General features: G+C 40.2%; 2 protein-coding genes across 4 annotated transcripts in view; one reads left to right on the top strand and one right to left on the bottom strand.

The window, feature by feature from the left end:
* LIPA (lipase A, lysosomal acid type) overlaps window positions 1–23,363 on the bottom strand; it is a 216,059-nt gene that overhangs the window by 186,231 nt on the left and 6,465 nt on the right. The window lies entirely within an intron of this gene.
* IFIT1 (interferon induced protein with tetratricopeptide repeats 1) lies at window positions 7,188–21,699 on the top strand. The gene is made up of 2 exons (XM_032137216.2): window positions 7,188–7,314; window positions 17,476–21,699. The coding sequence occupies exons 1-2, from the start codon at window positions 7,310–7,312 to the stop codon at window positions 18,908–18,910; spliced, it is 1,440 nt and encodes a 479-aa protein (XP_031993107.1). The 5' UTR covers window positions 7,188–7,309; the 3' UTR covers window positions 18,911–21,699.

Here is a 23,363-nt window from a genome sequence, read left to right as displayed (position 1 = left end):
GGCACCTACATCTGCTGGGACAATAAGAATCATTTTCCTTAAAATTTTGCCTTTGGAATTAGCAGTTTTCATCCTCAGTCTCCCAAACAAAGGAGACCTAAACAGGGAAGGTTTCTATTCCATGTGGCCAGGGGCACTGACCTGCAACAAAACCTAAGAGTAAAATAAATGAGCAAAGACAAGAGTTAGAAAGGAGGGAATTTCAGGAGTTCTACAGCATTCTAGCTGGAGTTCTATTTCCCAAGGCCCTACTGTAGCCAGGACCTGCTGGTCAATGAGCCAAGCCTATAACCTTATAATAAATTCAAATTTTTGTTTACATGTGTCCAGTTGCTGGCAATCGCACAAGGGATCTACGCGACCCAAACACATTGCTGGACATTTATTTACACCTGAGATCACACCTAAACTCACACATCTAAGATCACACCTAAGAGCTTTGCTAAGATCACAAATTCTTGGAGTGTATTTTATTGGCGATATTCAAAAACATGTGTATTTTGTGTTTGGTTTCAAATAGAAAAATGCAGAACCAACTTACACAGCATTAGGAGGCCTGAAGCAGAGGAAGTGATGGGAATAGAAACCTGACCAAGAATTTTTATAATTTTTATTTATTTATTAGAGGCAAGATCTTGTGATGTCGCTCAGGCTGGAGTTCAGTGGCTATTTATAAGCACAGTCATAGCACACTGTAGCCTTAAACTCCTGGCCTCAAGAGATCTTCCCTCCTCAGCCACCTGAGTAGCCAAAACCATAAGTGCATGCCACCATGTATCACTTCCTACCAAGAATTTAAAAAAAAAAACTAGGGAGGCATTTACTACTATAGGCCATGGAATTTTAAGATTGACTTATGTTACTTGGATCCTTGAGAGTGGGGATTGACCAATCATGGAGACTTGGGAGAGTGGGGAGGCAGGGGAGTGGAGTCATTTAGATGACACCTGGAAAGCACAGGAGTAACACCTTTTTCAACTTTGTTGATGCTAAACAAAGAACATACTTATTCAATTTAACCAGAGGAAACTACTATTAACTTTTCCCTGTAAACAAGGTGTGATTCAGGCTCACCTGGCCTCTGAATTCCTTACTTGTAACTGCCACAGAGCTTCTTGTAGGGGAGATTTGCCTCCACTCATGGAATTAATCTAAATGAGACATCTAAGGACATATCTCTACTAATTAGAAAACACAGAGACAATGTTTTTCTAACTGGACATCTCTAAGCTTTTGGTTTGGTTCAGTTCTGTAATTGTTAGTAAACTGACAGCTATTTGCTCCTTAGCTACTGGTTACTCTTGGCAAAAAGAAGTAACAAGAGATTTACGGTCCTCTTGGCTGAATTCATCACAAATGAAATAAAATTACTCGGCTAGTTAGTAAGTTGTCAGGAAATTAGGTTTTATTGAATCAAATTCACTCATTAATTAATATTGAAACCTTCCCACCACTCCAGGTACTGGAACCAAAACCTTTTGCAACTGAATCTACTTAATAGAGTTTACGAGTGTGTGGGTATATGAGTGTGTGTGTGTGAGAGAGTCTGTGTGTGTGTTTGTGTGTGTTGTGTGTATGTGTTTGGATGAGCACCAAGTAAGTCTTAAAACTATTTTAGGCTGGGCGCAGTGACTCACGCCTGTAATCCCAGCACTTTGGGAGGCCGAGGCAGGCGGATCACGGGGTCAGGAGATCAAGACCATCCTGGCTAACACAGTGAAACCCCGCCTCTACTAAAAATACAAAAAATTAGCCGGGCGTGGTGGCGGGCGCCTGTAGTCCCAGCTACTCAGGAGGCTGAGGCAGGACAATGGCGTGAACCCAGGAGGCGGAGCTTGCAGTGAGCCGAGATCGCGCCACTGTACTCCAGTCTGGGTGACAGAGCAAGACTCCGTCTCAAAAAAAAAAAAAAAAAAAAAATATATATATATATATATATTTTAACAACATCAATTCACCATGCCCTGGGAACATAAGAGGGAATCAATAAACAATTATGGATTCATTGGCTGAATATCATCTAAAGTGCTGCTTTTATCAGTGGCTTCTACATGCAATATGGGCCAGTGAAGAAGAGAGAAAAAACTGGAGGGTATATAAAACTTATATCTACCTGCTTGTATTAAAATGAAAACAGTGGATGGATAAATGAAATTTTGTAATGGTTACCAATAAGAAAGAGAGGAAAAAGGAAAGGGACAGCAATAGGAACCAGACTTCTCTGTGTTTGTTTTTGCAACCTTGTCAATATTTTGCCTAATTATAAAACCAAATTTATATTTAGAAAAGCAATCCGCATATGTATGCTAAATGTTTTATCAATTAATTGTACTGAAGGCCCTTTTATGCAAAAGAAAATATAAAATAAATGGATGGGTGGATAGATAAATGAGTGGATGAATAGATATGTAATAAGGTAAATATAGTAAAATGTTAACTGTAGAATCTAGTTATACAAGTGTTCATTGTAAAATACTCTCAGCTTTTCTCTCTGATTGACCATGTATAATAATAAAACGTTTGGATAAAAAGGGCAAATAGCAGTATCTAAAAAGTACAGCAAACTGAGACAAATGATCCAAAATATGTAGGGAATGGTGGATAAAATCACATAGGAAGGAAGGATTCCAAGTGATTTTTAAATGCGCTGTAATTTGACTCTACATTTTTAATAGGATATAGCTTATAGACAAAACTAACATGGAAAAAAATTCTTTTTTTTTTTTTTTGAGACAGCGTCTCGCTCTGTCACCCAGGCTAGAGTGCAGTGGCGTGACCTCAGCTCGTTGCAATCTCCGCCTCCTGGGTTCAAGTGATTGAACCTGCCTCCGCCTCCTGAGTAGCTGGGATTACAGGTGGGTGCCACCACACCCAGCCAATTTTTGTATTTTTAGTAGAGACAGTGTTTTGCCATGTTGGCCAGCCTGGTCTCGAACCCCTGACCTCAGGCGATCCGCCCATCTTGGCCTCCCACAGTGCTGGGATTACAGGTGTGAGTCACCGTGCCTGGCCGAAAAAAATTCTTAAACTCTACTTAGCACCATTCTGGAGGTATTTTGTTAATTTTGTTATTGAGAGACGGTTGTTGGTGTATTATATAATAGATCACATGAATAATTAAGTTGGTATCACTTAGAAAAGGAATGTTTAGTTTGGGAGGAAAAATACATATGTAAGATTTTTTATGTTAAGTAAAAAAATCCAGTGTACCTGAGTTTGTAAGATTCATGTCATATTTTATCTTCAAAATATATACACAGTATCCATGTCATTTTCCTGGTTTTAATATTGTACTACAGTTATGTAAGATGTCACTATTTGGGGAATTTAGATGAAAAGTACACAGGATCTTTTCTGAAATTTGTGTCTATAGTTGTTTCAAAATATGCCTGAAATGTAAAAAAAAAAAAAAAAAAAAATGAGCTGATAAAAATTCTAGTAGTACTTGAATAGGTTGCAGTAAACCAAACTGTGGGTCAAGGTGGGCTGAGTGGTACCATGGGCTGAGAGGTCTCTTGAAGTTTCATGAGAAGATATGTAAGTCATCAAATCATTTACAATGAAGAATTTCTGGTGTCCAAGTCCTCTCTCCATGGATGCGACTGGAAGTAGTTTAGGAAAAATCTCAGAAACCAAGAAAATAGTTTTCATACAATGGTCAGAACACTGAGAATTACATTCCTCAGAAAATAGGCTCTAGCTAAAAATATCTTTGTGATTGAATACATTTGAAAGAGTATATAACATGTAATTAGCAGAGATATTCCAATTGTTAAATGTCAAATTATAAATTAAAAAGAAATATCTAGAAACCTGACTTTTATGATTAAGTGAAAAATCTAAGGAAAATCAAAGATGCAGGAAAATGGAAATGGATTGATCGCTTCAGTTAAGCCTTTGGTTTTTATGATTCTAGCATGAAAGCATCTTGTGTGTCTTTCATGTCACTACAATGCCTTCATTTAACTATGATTACCAAAAAACAAGTACAGTAGCAAGTTCTGCAGTACAAACTGATGGAAAGGACTGCTGAGGAGACAGAGAAGCCCAAGGAAGTAGTACCACCTAGGGGCTGAATTTGTTTCTCATAAGAAATCAGCTTTTCATTAGGTAACCAGGTCACTAGATCCTATTCTACCTGGCCATTAGCAAGCTAATAAGAGATTTTAGACTACAAGAGATGACCTTGGAAAAGATAGGGGAAACTTCTGTGGAGCCCATTCTTTAATAAGTTGTGATTGGATATTTGGGACCCTTCAGCAGAAATGGCTTAGCATTTGTCCATATTATAATTTTTAAAAAATACAATCAGAATAACATTCTTTTTCCATATCATCCTGTGAATGAAGAGGAGACTGAGGAATTCATTACCCATTGTGTAGGTGAGGAAACAAGGCACTGAGTAGTAAAATACTGAATCTGGGCCTCACAGAACAGGAAGTGGGTCCAGGGATTGAGTCCCATATCTCTCAGTTAGAGAATTTCAGACATACAATAGACATTAGGGATAATTGAGGCCCTGGTTCCCGGCGCAGGGCACAGGTCTAAAAATCACCTGAAGATTTCTTTCTTTCTTCTTTTTTTTTTTTTGAGATGGAGTTTTGCTCTTGTTGCCCAGGCTGGAGTGCAATGAAATGGCACGATCTCGGCTCACCACAACCTCCACCTCCCGGGTTCAAGCGATTCTCCTGCCTCAGCCTCCCAAGTAGCTGGGATTACAGGCGTGTGTCACCATGCCAGGCTAATTATGTATTTTTAGTAGAGACTGGGTTTCTCCATGTTAGTCAGGCTGGCCTCGAACTCCCAACCTCAGGTGATCCGCCCGTCTTGGACTCCCAAAACGCTGGGATTACAGGCGTAAGACACTGTGCCCAGGCTGAAGATTTCTTTTTAATACTGAGCCAAGGGCCTGTACCTAAGGATATGTTCAATTGTTCTGGAATGGGCGTAGTTAGCATTATTTTTGAGATTTACCTGGCTGATTCTAATGCGCAGTGAGGGTTGAGATCTGCCAACCTATTCCAAATGACTTATCAGCTGAGGAAATTGAGATTCATAGAGTTGAAGCAGTTTATCATAACTGGTCAGTCCCTTGCAGAGCCCAGCCTAGACTCCTGGGAATGAACTCACAACCTAGTGCTGAAATTTCATTTTCTAAATGTTTGATTCTCTCTGGTTCCCATTTTCTTTTTTATCTGTAAACACACACACACGCGCGCGCGCACACGATTGACTTTTCTTTCCTTAATGCTGTTCTATCCTGTGTCCCTCATGGGTTTGTTTATCCCAAAGAGACACTAAGCAAGATTCTGAATACCTAATCAGCCTGGGCCAGAGCCCCATAGAACCAAGACTGCTGCCAATTCACAGCAATGGCAAGACAAACTTTTTTGTTCATATCTCTGCATGCTATCTAGTGCATTGGCAAATTGAAAACCCATTTTTTCCCATAAGAATTCCAAAGACATCTTGCTCCCCAAAAGGAGCTGTTTTCTAATTCATCTATTTCAGCATTTGCTTATGGCCTGATCATGTATCTGAGTGCATGACAAAACCTGTCCTATTAATTCAGAAATTCTTATTTGTGTAGAACTTTCTAACTAGTTGTTGAACTCTCTGTGGAAGCTTACAGAATTGGTGAGAGCTGACATGGGAGATAAGCATGGCAGGGAGTTGAGCAGAAACTGTTTAGATCTGGCAGTGTGCCCAGTTAAGTGTTTCCAAAAGGAAAATTCTCTTGCATCTGCTCCTCTTCTGCTTCTTATTTTAAAAGACAAAGTAGGTAGCTTTTTTTAAAGGAAGCATTGTTTTTATATATTGTTGTTGTTATGATTATTTGAGACAGGGGCTCACTCTGTTGCCCAGGCTGGAGGGCAGTGGTGTAACCATGGCTCACTGCAGCCTCTACCTCCTGGGCTCAAGTGAGCCTCCCAACTCAGCCTCCTGAGTAGCTGAGACCAACCACAGACACACACCACCACACCCAGTTTTGTTTTGTTTTTTAGTTTTTTTGTAGAGTTGGGGTCTCACTATGTTGTCCAGGCTGGTCTACAATTCCTGGGCTCAAGTGATCCTCCCACCTCGCCTTCCAAAATACTGGGACTTACAGGCCTGAGCCAATGCACCTGGACAACAATTTTTTATTTTTTATTTATTTATTTTTTTTTAGACGGAGTCTCGCTCTGTCGCCAGACTGGAGTGCAGTTGTGCGATCTTGGCTCGCTGCAACCTCTGCCTCCCAGATTCAAGCAATTCCCCTGCCTCAGCCTCTCCAGTAGGTGGGATTACAGGCGCGCACCACCATGCCCGGCTAATTTTTTGTATTTTAGTAGAGACGGGGTTTCACCATGTTGGCCAGGATGGTCTCCATCTCCTGACCTCCTCATCCGCCCACCTCGGCCTCCCAAAGTGCTGGGATTACAGGCATACGCCACCGCGCCCAGCCAAGAATCATTATTTTTAACTTGATGACTGAAAATAATAATAATAATAATAGTCACCACTTATTTGCATGCTTCTATGTGCCAGGTAGTTGCTAACTATTTAAACTCAAATTCCATGAACTGTAGTTGAGGTTGTACTGGAATTTGATTCAGAATGACAGTGTCCATGCTGGAGCAATAGAGGGCTATTTCAAACCATACCTCCTTGCTTTTACCTCCTGCTTAAGTCATCAGGGGTTAGAAGGCTTTCTAGGTATTGGCCTCTTTCCTTCATTCCTAAACCAGATTGGTTGCTTATTTCCGTCAAGCTGAAACCAAAAGTAGCAACCAAAAGCCTTGTTACTCAATTAATTAAGAGTAGATTTTTATATTTGATAGTAGGTTCCTTCTAAATACAGAAACTGAAAATAGAGCTATCTCCTTCAATTCTCCTTTTTCTGTGTATTCATCCAGAATCCAGCCACCAACTGCCACAATAGGGAACAATGGACTGATGTTCTTTAGGGAGGGCCCGAATCTGGTTCCAAATGCTGGCCAGTCATTGGGTTTCTGCAGCACTAGAAACATCTATGGTTGCAGGTCTGCAGTTTATCTGTTTTATCAAAATAGAAACAAAGTTTCATTCCCCGCCCCCCCCAGCAGGAATTCAGCTAGCTTTAGTTTCACTTTCTCCTTTCGGTTTCCCGAGGTTTCCAACTTGCAAGGACACACCCACAGCTTACACCATTGGCTGCTGTCTAGCTCCCTTATATAACCCTGTCTTGGGGTTTAAACGTAACTGAAAATCCACAAGACAGAATAGCCAGATCTCAGAGGAGCCTGGCTAAGCAAAACCCTGCAGAAAGGCTGCCTAATTCACAGCAACCATGAGGTAAGGATTTCTTTGCTTCTCTGCCATAATGTCTAAAGTTTTTGAAAAAATGGTAATTAAATACTATTTCAACAGGTTAGGTCTCAGTGAGGTCAGGTTTTCTAATTCCTCAATTTGAGTATCTGCATATGGACTGAATGTGTGCATGCATGTGTGTGCACGTTCACACATACATAAATTGTTTAATTAATGCATTTTTATGTTTGTTAGCATGAACTTGAGGAAGCTTACCTCATGCTATAGCCCAGAGAAGGGGAGGGAAATGGGAAAAGAGTTTTGCAGGAAGAGAGAAAATGATCCCAATCTGAGAGATTCTTTCCCATCAGATTCACTTCTGTCTGATCTGGGGAAGGAATGGACAGCTTGTCTGAGTAGAGGCATTGCTTTCTGCGGGTTCTTTACCAGAGAAAAAGCAGGACCCACAAGAATGTGAAAGCCTCAGTCTTGCAGCCTCTCTGATGTCTTGTGGGTAATAGAGTGGAGATGTGGTAGGAAAAGCTCACAGCCTTCCTCCATAGGCTTCTGGTCTCACTTTCTGCACTGCTGGCCTCTTACAACAGGTTTTCTCAATCAGACTGAGCTTAAGATAAACAGATTGCCTCTTCCCTGGAAACTCCAGGCTCATGGTACATCCTTGACTGAAGATGATCCACATCTGCTTGGGAAGATCCGTTATCTTCCTTACCTAAAGGGCCTAATGTGGGAATTTCTCAGCTGATTTAAAAACCATTACTTAGGCCGGGAGAGGTGGCTCACGCTTGTAATCCCAGCACTTTGGGAGGCCAAGGTGAGCAGATCACCTGAGGTCAGGAGTTGGAGACCATCCTGGCCAACATGGTGAAACCCCATCTCTACTAAAAATACAAAAATTTGGGCATGGTAGCACATGCCTGTAGTCCCAGCTACTCGGGAGGCTGAGGCAGGAGAATCGCTTGAACCCAGGAGGCGGAAGTTGCAGTGAGCTGAGATTGCACCACTGCACTCCAGCCTGGGCAACAGAGTAGGACGTCTGTCTCAAAAAAAAAAAAAAAAAAATTACTTAATACTGATTTGTAAATTTTTCCCTCAGTGCTCCAGTGGGCAAAATTTTGAAGGGTAAAAATTCTAGAAAATGCACATTACAGGCCTATGATGAACCCTCCTCTGTAAACAGATGGAGTTGGTACTGATAATTAAAATAATAATAATATTAAATGTTATAAAGGTAGTTATCACTTCCTGAATTCTTATTAAGTGCCAGCCTGGCTTCTAAAAGTGTTATGTAAATTATTCCATTTAATTCTCAAAAGATACTTATGAGGCAGGTACTTACACAGTCATGCATCGTGTAACGATGGGGATATACTCTGAGAAATTTAGCTGTTAGGCAATTTCATCATTATGCAAACATCAAACCTAGACAGTATAGCCTACTACACACCTAGGCTATAAACCTGTGCAGCATGTTACTGTACTGAATACTGTAGGCAGCTGCAACACAATGGCAAGTATTTGTTTATCTAAACATATTGAAACATAGAAATGGTACAGCAAAAATGTGGCATTAAAATCTTATAGGACCACCACCAAATATGTGGTCCTTTGTGGACTAAAATATCATTATGCAGTGCATGGCTGTATGATCCTGATTTTACAATAAGGAACATTAGATTTAGAAATGTTAAGATCACACAGACAATAAGTGGTAGCTTTGAATATGGACCAGGATCTCTACATTCAATGATATTTCATTAAACCTTTAAATCAATGTTTCCCAAAAGGTGCCAGTGGGGGCTCATGTGATTATTTCATATGGCAAACTCATTTGCTTTTATGTTTATGTCAACATGTACTACAGAAAAAAAATATACATATATATATAATTTGTAGAATTTTATTCAGGTTAGCAGTGTGATTTTTTATTGTGATAAAATACATGTAAAATAAAATTTATCATTTTAATTACTTTAAAGTATACAATTTAGTAGTATTTAGTATATTCATGATACTACTATGCAATCATCATCACTATCTAGTTCAAGAACATTTTTCTCGCTATGTGGAGAAACTCCATAGCCATTAAGCAGTCACTCCCTACTTGCCTCTTTCCCCAGGCCCCAGCAACTGTTAATCTGCTTTCTGTCTCTATGGATTTGCCTATTGTGGATATTTCATATAATTGGAAACACATACTATGTGGCTATAATGAATTTTTATAATTTTATATTTCCTAAGCATCCCTTTTTGAATATTAAGTTGGACTTTCTCATTCCAGAAGCAGGGCTCAGTCACCCTTGAGACAGTTTCTACTTCTCCACCTTTTTCCAGTTCCTCAATGTGATTGATCCAGATATCTGCTTTATATAACTACCTCCTGGTGACCATTTCCCTATAGCATAGCAGGGTATGACCTATTTGACTTGCCCCCACTGACCCCACCCCCACCCCACATGGACCAGGCAGATGTGCTGCAGTGACCACCTCTCAGTCACGGCATGACCCCTTGGCAAAACTTGCACCTGCTTGCTCTAAACCCACCAAATAGAACTCTCCACAGGAAACCCACCTAGGTAACGCCCTGGCGTCCCATAAAGGCTTGGGCCCACATTCCCCACTCGCTGGTTGAGAAGGCATGTCCTCAATGGCTCCCCCTTTCCCATTGGCCCAGCAAGGCATATTGCCCTCTTCTCTCTGGATCTGTAAGTAATAAGCTGCTTCTGTTATTTCACATACTATTTTTTTCAATTGCCTCCTTTGTATTTCACCTGACCAACACACTCAAACCCAACTTCTTTACTGGTCATGGCTTTCTGAGAGAGTGGCTGTCTCAGTAGAAATAAACTAAACACAGGTCAGGCAAGAGCCACAAGGGCATCTGCCCACTATAAACAAGTTTCCTATAAAAGGGGAAACCTAGACATAGATCAGATGCTTAGGCATTAGGCTGTTCATCAAAATAAAGAAGTATCCCTGGCCGGGCGCGGTGGCTCACGCTTGTAATCCCAGCACTTTGGGAGGCCGAGGCGGGCGGATCACGAGGTCAGGAGATCGAGACCACGGTGAAACCCCGTCTCTACTAAAAATACAAAAAAAAAATTAGCCGGGCGTGGTGGCGGGCGCCTGTAGTCCCAGCTACTCGGAGAGGCTGAGGCAGGAGAATGGCGTGAACCCGGGAGGCGGAGCTTGCAGTGAGCCGAGATTGTGCCACTGCACTCCAGCCTGGGCGACAGAGCGAGACTCCGTCTCAAAAAAAAAAAAAAAAAAAAAAGTATCCCAAGAAAGGCACATTGTAAATATCCATGACCAAATATCCTGGAGCTCTTTCAAGGCAGGGCTGTAGATTGTAGCCACTCTCACAAGAGAGACCTCAAGACCAAATTAGGAAAAAAAAAAAATACAACAGTGACCTTTTGGATCAGTTTTTTTCATTTAGTGTAGTGTTGTCAAGGTTTATCCATGTTGTGTCATGTATCAGTACTTCATTCCTTTTTATGGCTACATAATATTCCACTTTATGGATATATTACGTTTTTCTATCCATCAGTTGGTGAACATTTGGGTTGTTTCCATTTTTTGGCCATTATGAATAGTGCTGCCATGAACATGTGTGTGCAAATTTTTATTTGAACACCTGTTTTTAAGTATCTTAAGTATATATCCAGATGTGGAACATCCAGGATTGTATACCCAGGAATGTGTCATATGGTAATAGTATGTTTAACTTATTGAGGGACCACCACATTGTTTTCCACAGCAGCTGCATCATTTTACATTCCCACCAGCAATGTATGAAGGTTTCAATTTCTCCACAGCCTTATTGTCTTAGTCCTTTTTGTGTTGCTATAGAAGAATACCTGAGGCTGGGCAATTTCTAAAGAAAAAAGGTTTATTTAGCTCACAGTTCCACAGGCCATACAAGAAGAATGGTGCTGGCAACTTCTCAGCTTCTGGTGAGGGTTTTGGTGCTGTGTCAAAACACACTGGAGAAGGTCAAAGGGGAAGCACATACAAACAGGGTCTAAACCCAGGGGGCATCCTGACGTTATAAACAACCCATTCTCAAAGGATTAATCCATTTCCCCAAGAACCAATCCAGTCTCACAACAATGAGAATTCACTCACTACTACTAGAATGGCACCAGGTCATTCATGAGAGACATACCTCTATGATCCAAACACATCCCACTAGGCCCTACCTCCAAAATTGTGACACTAGAGATCAAATTTCAGTAGGAGATTTGGTGGGGACAATCAAACTATCCAAACCATAGCACCTGTCAATACTTGTTCACCTATTCTCCTTTTTTAAAATTATTATTGTGGCCAACTTACTGGGTGAGAAGTGATATCTCATGGTTTTGGTTAGCATTTTTCTAGTGGCTACTGATGTTGAGCATCTTTTCATGTGTTTGCTAGTCCTTTGTGATTCTTCTTTGGAGAATTGTCCACTCAAGTCCTTTGCCCATTTTTAAGTTGGGTTGCTTATCTTTTTGTTGATGAGCTGTAAGTATACTTATATGGATTTCTCCATACATGAGTAATCACATACATACAAATATATAAGGATTTGGTTCTTCATAAAATAGGGTCGTGTTTTGGACACTTCTTTACAATTCACTTTTCTTGATTAACTGTATATTATGAAAGTCCATCAAACTCAACTAGTTTTGTTCTAATTCATGTAGTCTAGTGGCTACATAATATTCTATGGTATAGATATACCTTAATTTATTTAACCATTCCCTATTAATATTTCCAGTTTGTTGCTAATATATACAGTGTTGGTAATGAATATTCTTGAGCATACATCCTTATGTACTGGTTATTTTTTTCTGGGAGATAGATTCTGAGGAGTGGAATTCCTTTGTTGAAGGAAATGTAATTTTAATGACTATCATTAATTTTAATTTTGATTTTAAAATTAAAATTTTAGTTTTAATTACGATTTTAAAATTAAAATTTTAATTTTAATTACTATCAATTTTCATGACTCATCAGATTGATCTTGAAGGCCATAATAATTGATGGCTTCAGAAATTGTGTCCTCATCCATTTAAACTCTTGCCAATCTGAGTGGAATAAAGTTATAAATTATTGCTTCTTTAATTTGCATTTCTCTAGTGGCTAGAGGCTTAGGGCATCTTTTTTCTTTTTATAGAGACAGGGTCTTACTATGTTGCCCAGACTGATCTTAAACTTCTGGCCTCAAGCAAATCTCCTGCCTTGGCCTCCCAAAGTGCTAAGATTATAGGCATGAGTCATTGTCTTGATCCAGAGCATTTTTTTCATATTTATTGGCCATTTATATTTGCTCTTCTACAAATTATCTATTCATATAGATTTCCAGTGGTCTGTTGAACTATACCAATTTACAAAAACACTTTGTATATTACAGATGAGAATCTTCTCTGTATTACAAACATTTTCCACGTTTTTATTATTTTTCTATTTACTTTGTTTGGAGCACCTTTGCCATAAATAAATCATAAATTGTTTTATTATGGTAAAACATATATAACATAAAATCCACCATTTTAACCATTTTTTTTTTTTTTTTTTTTTTTTTTGAGACGGAGTCTCGCTCTGTCACCCAGGCTGGAGTGCAGTGGCGCAATCTCGGCTCACTGCAAGCTCCGCCTCCCGGGTTCACGCCATTCTCCTGCCTCAGCCTCTCCGAGTAGCTGGGACTACAGGCGCCCGCCACCACGCCCGGCTAATTTTTTTGTATTTTTAGTAGAGACGGGGTTTCACCGTGGTCTCGATCTCCTGACCTCGTGATCCGCCCGCCTCGGCCTCCCAAAGTGCTGGGATTACAAGCGTGAGCCACCGCGCCCGGCCTTAACCATTTTTAAGTGTACAGTTCTATGACATTAAATACATTCACTTTATTGTGCAACCATGACCACCATCCATCTCCAAAAATTTTTCATCTTCCTAAACTGAAACTCTGTACTCATTAAACAATAATTTCCTATTCTTTCCTCCCCCAGTGTGGAGGATCAGTCAGAGTGATGGGAAAAACTATAGGGAAAGAATGCAAGCCTTCTGAAAGGTCAGAAGGTTCTGCAGAGCCCTGGGGGAGAATAGCTGAAGGCAGCTGTTCTATAACCCTGAGGCAGAGGGCAAGGAGTAGGTACAAGGGAGTGTGGGGGAATGTATCTTAAACAGGCTTGTTTATTTATGTTGACCAGGAACTGACCTTTGATCATCCACATTCGTGATGTTCCCTGAAAGGGGAACAATATATGTTAATTCCCTACAGGTTGTGTTGGCTCCAGGTTTTCGGCATTGTGCCTGCACTGAATAAAAAAGTAAGCAGCTCCAGCTTCTCGGGGAAGTTCTCTGGCCACTAGAACCAGGCAGTCACCTAGCTGCTCTTACACTGCATACCTGTGTCTGAGTACTCATTTCATCCATCAGCCAGGGTCTGTGGGACAGACCTGGCACCCTAGTCCCTGTAAATCACTATTCTACTTTCTTTCTTTATGAATGTGCCTACTCTAGGTAGCTTATATAAATTGAATCATACAATATTGTCCTTTTGTGACTGGCTTATTTCACTTAACATAATACCTTCAAAGTTTATCCATGTTGTAACATGTATCACAATGTCTTTTCTTTTTTAAGGCTGAATATTCCATTGTATGTATATACCACATTTTGTTTATCCATTCATCCATCAATGAACATTTCAGTTGTTCCCACCTTTTGCTATGTGAATAATGCTGCTATGAATATGGACAAATAAATATCTACTTGAGTCTCTGCTTTCACTTCTTTTTGAGTATAAAACCAAAAGTGGAATTGCTGGATGAAATGGTAATTCTATGGTTAATTTTTCTGAGGAATTACCCTACCATTTTTCACAGCACTTGCCACCTTTTACATTCCTACTAGCAGTGCACATTTCTCCAGATTCTCACCAATATTTGTTATTTCCTGGTTTTTTTTTTTTTAATAATAGCCAACCTAACAGACATGAAGTGGTATCTCATTGTGGTTTTTATTTGCATTTCACTGATTAGTGATAGTGAGCATCTTTGCATATGTTTATTGGCCATTGTATATTTTCTTTTGGGAAATGTCTATTTAAGTCCTTTGCCCATTTTTTGATCAGTTGTTTGTTTTTTATTGCTGAGTTGTAGAGGTTCTTTATCTATTCTGTATATTAATCCCTTATCAGATATATAACTTGCAAATATTTTCCTTCATTCTGTGATTTGTCTTATCACTCTGTTGATAGTATCCTTCCATGCATAAAAGTTTTTAATTTTGGTGAAGTCCAGCTTAACTATTTTTACTGTTATTGCCTGTGATTTTGGTATCATATCTAACGAATCATTGCCAATTGCCAAATCCAATGTTGTGAAGCTTTTTCCTTTCTTCTGAGTTTTATAATTTTAGGTCTTACATTTAGGTCTTTCATCCATTTTGAGTTAATTTTTGTATATGGCATAAAGTAAGGGTCCAACTTTACCCTTTTTCATCGTATATCCAGCTTTCCCACACCATTTGTTGAAAAGACCATCCTTTCTCCATTAGATGGTCTTGTCATTCTTATTGAAAATCATTCCACCATTGTTATGGACTAAATTGTGCACTCCCCACCCACTCCTGCCCCAAATTCTTATGTTGAAGTCTTAACCCTCTTATGTTGAACTGTTATTTGGAGATAGAGTCTAAAAAGAGATAATAAAGGTTAAATAAAATCATAAGAGCGAGGCCTTAATCCAACAGAGCTGGTGTCCTTAGACACCAAAGCTCACTCTCTCTCTCTCTGCCACTGAGGAAAGGCCACTTAAGGATGCAGCAAGAAGGAGCCATCTGCGATCCAGGAAGAAATTCCTTACCAGGAACCAAATTGGTTGTCACCTTCATCTAGGACTTCTAGCCTCCAGAACTGTAAGAAAATAAATTTCTGTTGTTTAAGATACCCACTCTGTTATATTGAGTTATGACATTCTGAGCTAACTAATACAGCCAGATAAGTAAGGGTTTTTTTCAGGGCTTTCTGTTCTATTTCACTGGTCTATACATCTGTCCTTATACCAATGCTGTAATGTTGTGATTACTGTAGCTTTGTAGTAAGTTTTGAAATCAGAAAGTGTGAGACATCCAACTTTGTTCTTCTTTTTCAAGATTGCTTTAGCTATTTGAGATCCCTTGACATTTCATATGAATTTTAGGTTGAATTTTTCTATTTCTGCAAAAAATGTCATTGGGATTTTTATTAAGATTGCGTTGAATTTGTAGATCACTTTGGGTAGTATTGACATCTTACTATTATGTCTTCTAATCCACGAACAAAGGATGTCCTTCCATTTATTTATTGCTTCTTTAATTTCTTTCAGCAGTCTTATAGTTTCCAGTGTACAAGTCTTTTGCCTCCTCGATTAAGTTTATTGCTAAATATTATATTCTTTTTGATGCTATTGTAAATGGGATTGTTTTCTTAATTTCCTTTTGGGATTTTTAAATTGTTACTGTATAGAAATATGACTGATTTTTCATGTAGATTTTGTATCCTGCAATTTTGCTGAATTTTTTTGTTAATGTGTAGAATCCTTAGAATTTTCTACATATAAAATTATGCCATTTGTGAACAGAGATAATCTTACTTCTTCCTTTCCAACTTAGATGTCTTGTATTTCTTTTTCATTCCTAATTGCTCTGACTAGAACTTCCAGTACCATGTTGAATAGAAGTGGTGAAAGGAGCATCTTACCTCATTCCTGATCGTGGAGAAAAAGCTTTCCCTTTTTCACCACTGAATATGATACTAGCTGTAGGTTTTTCATATATGGCTTTAATTGTGCTAAGATAGCTCCCCTGTATTAGTAGTCTGTAGTCTGTTGTTTTTTTCATAAAGGGTGTTGAATTTTGTCAAATGCTTTTCCTGCATCAATTGAGATGGTCATGTATTTTTTCCCTTCATTCTGTTAATGTGGTATATCATGTTGATTAATTTTTGTATATTGAACTATCCTTTTATATGAAAGTCTCCATTTAGATGACTTTTTTTTTTTTTTTTGAGACTGAGTTTCTCTCTATTACCTAGGCCAGAGTGCAGTGGCACGATCTCAGCTCACTGCAACTTCTGCCTCTCGGGCGCAAGCAATTCTCCTGCCTCAGTCTCCCAAGTAGCTGGGACTACAGGCAGGCACAACCATGCCCACCTAATTTTTTTTTTTTTTGTATTTTTAGTAGAGACAGGATTTCACCATGTTGGGCAGCTGGTCTCAAACTCCTGCCCTCAAATGATCTGCCTGCCTTGGCCTCCCATAGTGCTGGGATTACAGGTGTGAGCCACCACACCCAGCCTATATGACATTCTTGAAATGACAAAATTACAGAGATGAAGAACAAATTAGTGGTTACCAAGGGTTAGGGGAGTACAGGTGAGGAGTTGACAGATGTGACCATAAAGGGGTAATACGAGGGAGACGTGGTAGTGAAGAGTAGTTCCGTTTCTTTATCAAAGTGGTGGTCTCATAGGCTCACGTGAAAAAAATGACATAGCACTATACAAAAGCATTGTTGTACCAATGTCAATTTTCTAGTCTTGAACTACTGTATTATAGTTGTGTAAGATATAATCATTGGAGAAATTGGGTGAAGGATACACTGGATCTCTATACTGTCTTTGCAACTTTCCGTGAATCTATAATTATTTCCAAGTAAAAAAATGACAAAAAAAAAAAACCTGGTCAAATATTATCTCTTTCATGTGGTCTCAATTTGTTGCATTACATGCATAGTAAGGTCCTAAAGTCAATGTTTCGTAAGGTTCTGCATTTCTAACTGACCTCTGTCCTAATTATCTTAATATTAAAATAAGAAACTCTTATATAGCATATAATATGCTCTAAGTGCTTTACACATATAAGTTTATTAATCCTCACCAAACCCAGTGTGATAAATACTATCATTATCTCCATTCTATAAATAGGACTCACAAGTACAGAATAGTTACTTGGCTGGAAATTGTTCTAGCCAGCATATGAAGCCAAGCAAACAATATCGACAGTCCATGAATAACTTAAAAATACATTAACTTTAATGAAACCTAAGTAAGTTGATCCTTTCAAGGATAAGCACTAAAATACAAAGTATTTTATCTGACTTTTTTCTTTTAGCTCTTCCTCACCTAACAAAAAAAATAATCTGTTTTTGTTCTTACAGTACAAATGGTGATGATCATCAGGTCAAGGATAGTCTGGAGCAATTGAGATGTCACTTTACATGGAAGTTATCCATTGATGATGATGAAATGCCTGATTTAGAAAACAGAGTCTTAGATCAGATTGAATTCCTAGACACCAAATACAGTGTGGGAATACACAACCTACTAGCCTATGTGAAACACCTGAAAGGCCAGAATGAGGAAGCCCTGAAGAGCTTAAAAGAAGCTGAAGACTTAATGCAGAAAGAACCTGACAACCAAGCAAATGTGAGGAGTCTGGTGACCTGGGGCAACTTTGCCTGGGTGTATTACCACATGGGCAGACTGGCAGAAGCCCAGACTTACCTGGACAAGGTGGAGAACATTTGCAAGAAGCTTTCAAATCCCTTCCGCTATAGAATGGAGTGTCCAGAAATAGACTGTGAGGAAGGATGGGCCTTGCTGAAGTGTGGAGGAAAGAATTATGAACGGGCCAAGGCCTGCTTTGAAAAGGTGCTTGAAGAGGACCCTGAAAACCCTGAATCCAGCGCTGGGTACGCAATCTCTGCCTATCGCCTGGATGGCTTTAAATTAGCCACAAAATATTACAGGCCATTTTCTTTGCTTCCCCTAAGGCAGGCTGTCCGTTTAAATCCAGACAATGGATATATTAAGGTTCTCCTTGCCCTGAAGCTTCAGGATGAAGGACAGGAAGCTGAAGGAGAAAAGTACATTGAAGAAGCTCTGGCCAACATGTCCTCACATACCTATGTCTTTCGATATGCAGCCAAGTTTTACCGAAGAAAAGGCTCAGTGGATAAAGCTCTTGAGTTATTAAAAAAGGCTTTGCAGGAAACACCCACTTCTGTCTTATTGCATCACCAGATAGGGCTTTGCTACAGGGCACAAATGATCCAAATCAAGGAGGCTACAAAAGGGCAGCCTAGAGGGCAGAATAGAGAAAAGCTAGACAAAATGATAAGATCAGCCATATTTCATTTTGAATCTGCAGTGGAAAAAAAGCCCACATTTGAGGTGGCTCATCTAGACCTGGCAAGAATGTATATAGAAGCAGGCAATCACAGAAAAGCTGAAGAGACTTTTCAAAAAGTGTTATGCATGAAACCAGTGGTAGAAGAAACAATGCAAGACATACATTTTCACTATGGTCGGTTTCAGGAATTTCAAAAGAAATCTGATGTCAATGCAATTATCCATTATTTAAAAGCTATAAAAATGGAACAGGCAACATTAACAAGGGATAAAAGTATCAATTCTTTGAAGAAATTGGTTTTAAGGAAACTTCAGAGAAATGCATTAGATCTGGAAAGTTTGAGCCTCCTTGGGTTCGTCTACAAATTGAAAGGAAATATGAATGAAGCCCTGGAGTACTATGAGCGGGCCCTGAGACTGGCTGCTGCTGACTTTGAGAACTCTGTGAGACAAGGTCCTTAGGCACCCAGATATCAGCCACTTTCACATTTCATTTCATTTTATGCTAACATTTACTAATCATCTTTTCTGCTTACTGTTTTCAGAAACACTATAATTCACTGTAATGATGTAATTCTTGAATAATTACTCAAATCTGATAAAATATTAGTTGCGTTCAACAATTAGTGAAACAGAATGTGTGTGTGCATGCAAGAAAGAGAGAAATCATTTGTATGAGTGCTATGTAGTAGAGAAAAAATGTTAGGTAACTTTGCAAGAAATAAAACGTTGGACTTACACTAAATGTTTAATTCATTCATTTTATTGTGAAATAAAAATAAAATCCTTAGCTCCTCCACCAACTGAACAGACCCTCTTGGCCAAGGAGACCCCAGAAACCTTAAAAACTAAGTTTCCCAACCATGACAAGATGAGAGATAATTCACACCTCATTATATTCCCTCCCTCCCCTGCTAACTGCCATTGGACTTTTTCCACTGAGTTAAACAGAAACCCATGGAAAACAAAGAACAAAGACTCATTCCTTGGCTGACTTCACCTAGCTCACTCCACCTAATGCCACGGCCAGACTCCCCTCCCCTCTTGCAGTTTCCACATGACAACTGATCAGCCTTCCCTCCTGATAAGCGACCATCGCCCACAGACTGGTTCTGACCAGTCCATGGAGGCTGCACACAGGGTGCCTCTATGTCCTTTGTTTCACCTTTTGACATAGAAAGCCTAATTTTCCTGCATTTTAATGTTAAGTCTCCACCACAAAGTGAACACAGAATGCATGTAACATACATGTTTACATACCACTATTGTGTGACTGCCCCTCATGAATATTCATAGCCCCCCATAACCTGTTAAATATGTGTGTCTAGCCAATCCACCAACCATAAAACTTCTGTAATGCCCTCCCTTCCTCCAAGAGCCTGCTTTTGGTTGCTGTGGTAGGCTCTACTTCCCAAGCTGCAGGTTGTGGGAGAGGAGGCTGCAGTGGCTCACGCCTGTAATCTCAGCACTTCGAGGGGACGAGGCAGGCAGATCACCTGAAACCACGAGTTCAAGAGCAGCCTGGGCAATGGCAAAATCAACCATCTCTACAAAAAATGCAAAAACTTAGCTGGGTGTGGTGGCATGCACCTGTAGCTTCAGTTCCAGCTACTCAGGAGGCTGAGGTGAATGGATTGCTGGAGCCAGGGAGTTCGAGGCTGCAGTGTCGAGATCTTGCCACTGCATTCCATTCTGGGTGATAGAATAAGACCCTGTCTCAAAAAAAAAAGTTCTCTCCAAATGTATACAGCTTGTGATTTTATGTCAACACTATCAATAAATAGCTTCCTGTGCAAGAAACCAAAAATACTGTAATAAACAGGCAAATATTCTTCCCAAACTTCATGCAGTTTACAATCTAGCGAGAGACACAGATAACAGTACACAGTCAATTAAAGGTTAGTTTTCTTCACGAAGATGTTTTAAGTTTAATTCAATGTGAAAGGGTTCCAAGGAGTTTATCTTGTTTTATGCCATTTCATTTGAAGCACTATTTACTAAGTCATTTGCTGATATTAATCTAGTTAAATCAAGAAATATTACATGAAAATGTTGCTAAATCAGAGATCATGGGTAACAATCACCTTTGATTATGAATAATCACATTTTATTGAAAGGCAAGGCACAACAAATAATATTATAAGAAGGAAAAAATAAAGAAGCAATGTTATTGATCTTTCATTTTTGTATATGTTTTAGGGGAGAATATACTAGTTTCCTTTAGTGGCTGTAACAAATTACCACAAACTTGGTGACTTAAAATTTCACAGATTTATTTTCTTACAGTTCTGGAGGTCAGAAGTCTGAAATGGGTTTCAATGAGCCAAAGTCAAGGTATTGATGCAGCTACACTCCTCTGGAGGCTCTAGGCAGATAGCCTTTTCCAGCTTCCAGAGGCTGCCTGAATTTCATCCATCTTAAAAACCAACAGTGTAGTAGCCTCAAATCTCTCTCTCTGCTTCCTTCTTCACATCTCCTTCTCTCCTCTGACTCTTTCACCTCTTTCTTCTAAGGACACACCAGGTCCACCTGCATAATCCAGAATAATCACCCCATCCCCAAATCCTTGACTTAATAACATCTGCAAAGTCCCTTTTGCTATGTAAAGTAGCATGTTCATAGGTTCTGGAGACTTGGCCATGGATACGATGTGGGGGAGGGGCATTAATCTTACTACCACAGAGCACCCCAAGAAAATCTCCAAATTTTGGGCTTCCAATCCATTTTGCTTCAATTATTTAATATTTTTACTCTTTCCAGTAGATATTGATTTCATCCAGTGTCCTTAAGAAGGTAGGACAGAGATTATGGCACATCTCACATCAAATGGTAAATTTTCATTGGAAATACATTTTTTGCTTCAACTTTTATTTTAAATTCAAGGGTACATGTGCAGGATGTTCAGGTTTGTTACATAGGTAAACATGTGCCATGGTGGTTTGCCGAACAGATCATCCCATCACCAACAGATCATCCCATTGAGAGGTGAAGCCGGCTGGGCTTCTGGGTTGGGTGGGGACTTGGAGAACTTTTCTGTCTAGGTAAAGGATTGTAAAACAGACCAATCCACAATCTGTAAAATGGACCAATCAGCTCTCTGTAAAATGGACCAATCAGCAGGATGTGGGTGGGGCCAAATAAGGCACTAAAAGCAGGCCACCCGAGCCAGCAGCGGCAACCTGCTCGGGTCCCCTTCCATGCTGTGGAAGCTTTGTTCTTTCGCTCTTCCTGATAAATCTTGCTGCTGCTCACTCTTTGGGTCCACACTGCCTTTATGCTGTAACACTCACCGCAAAGGTCTACGGCTTCACTCCTGAAGCCAGCGAGACCACGAACCCACCAGGAGGAAAAAACAACTCTGGACACGCCACCTTTAAGAGCTGTAACACTCACTGCGAAGGTCTGCGGCTTCACTCCTGAAGTCAGCAAGACCACGAACCCACCAGAAGGAAGAAACTCTGGACACATCTGAACATCAAAAGGAACAAACTCTGGACACACCATCTTTAAGAACTGTAACACTCACTGCGAGGGTCCGCAGCTTCATTCTTGAAGTCAGCGATACCAAGAACCTACTGGAAGGAACGAATTCCGGACACATTTTGGCGACCACCAAGGGACTATCGCCTATCGCCAAGCAGTGAGTACCATTGGACCCCTTTCACTTGCTATTCCATCCTATTTTTCCTTAGAATTTGGGGGCTAAATACTGGGCACCTGTTGACCCGTTAAAAGCGACTAGTGCGGCCGCCAGACTAAAGACACAGGTGTCAGGCTTTCTGGGAAAGGGCTCTCTAACAACCCCCAACTCTTTGGAGTTGGGAGCGTTGCTTTGCCTGGAACCAGCTTCCACTATTCCTGTACTTCTGGGCTGAACTGAGGGTCGACAGGGAGGAAAGCCATTCAGCTCCGGGGTCCTGACAACAAGTTCGTTGACCCTGCAGCCATGAGCAGAACTCTCAAAGTCATGTCGCCCAAGCGAGACTCGCTCATCTATTCTATCTACCCTAACCCTTGCCTCCTGGGTCCTAATGCCTGCCAGACAAACTTTCTCTTGCCTCTCTTCTCCGAGGCTAGTCCCGCTTCTAAAAACCACTTCCTGTCTCTGGTGCTTTTCTAGTTTCTCCTATAAGAATGATTTCTAGTATAAATTTCTGGACTCTGTTACCTTCTTTAGGCACCTGAGCTCACCAATGAGAAAGACATAATTTTTGCCCAAAGCCCCATCGTATGGGGGACTATCTGGAATTTTAGGATCCCTCCTCAGACAAGCAGGCCTAACAAAACCTATTCCTGAAGCTAGAATATGGGGAGCCTCAGAAATTGTATCCTTCCTCTTCGTATAAACGAAGACAAAAGGCATTACTCTACCAACTCTGGAGATCCCTTCCCTCCCTCAGGATATGGCCCTCTACTTCATTTTTGGGGCATAACATCTTTATGGGACACGGGTAAGGTCCCAATACTAACAGGAGAATGCTTAGGACTCTAACAGGTTTTAGAGAATGCGTCGGTAAGGGCCACTAAATCTGATTTTTCTCGGTCCTCTTTGTGGTCTAGGAGGACAGGCAAGGGTGCAGGTTTTCAAGAATGCATAGGTAAGAGCCAGTAAATCCGACCTTCCTCGGTCCTCCTTGTGGTCTAGGAGGAAAACTAGTGTTTCTGCTGCTGCGTCGGTGAGCGCAACTATTCCAATCAGCAGGGTCCAGGGACCATTGCAGGTTCTTGGGCAAGAGGTGTTTCTGCTGCTGCATTGGTGAGTGCAACTATTCTGATCAGCAGGGTCCAGGGACTGTTGCGGGTTCTTGGGCAGGGGAAGAAACAAACAAACCAAAACCACGGGCGGTTTTGTCTTTCAGATGGAAAACACTCAGGCATCAACAGGCTCACCCTTGAAATGCATCCTAAGCCATTG

The sequence above is a fragment of the Hylobates moloch genome, unplaced genomic scaffold, assembly GCF_009828535.3.
Source record: "Hylobates moloch isolate HMO894 unplaced genomic scaffold, HMol_V3 SCAFFOLD_3, whole genome shotgun sequence".
Classification (NCBI taxonomy): domain Eukaryota; kingdom Metazoa; phylum Chordata; class Mammalia; order Primates; family Hylobatidae; genus Hylobates; species Hylobates moloch.
This window is presented reverse-complemented; position numbering and strand designations above follow the sequence as displayed.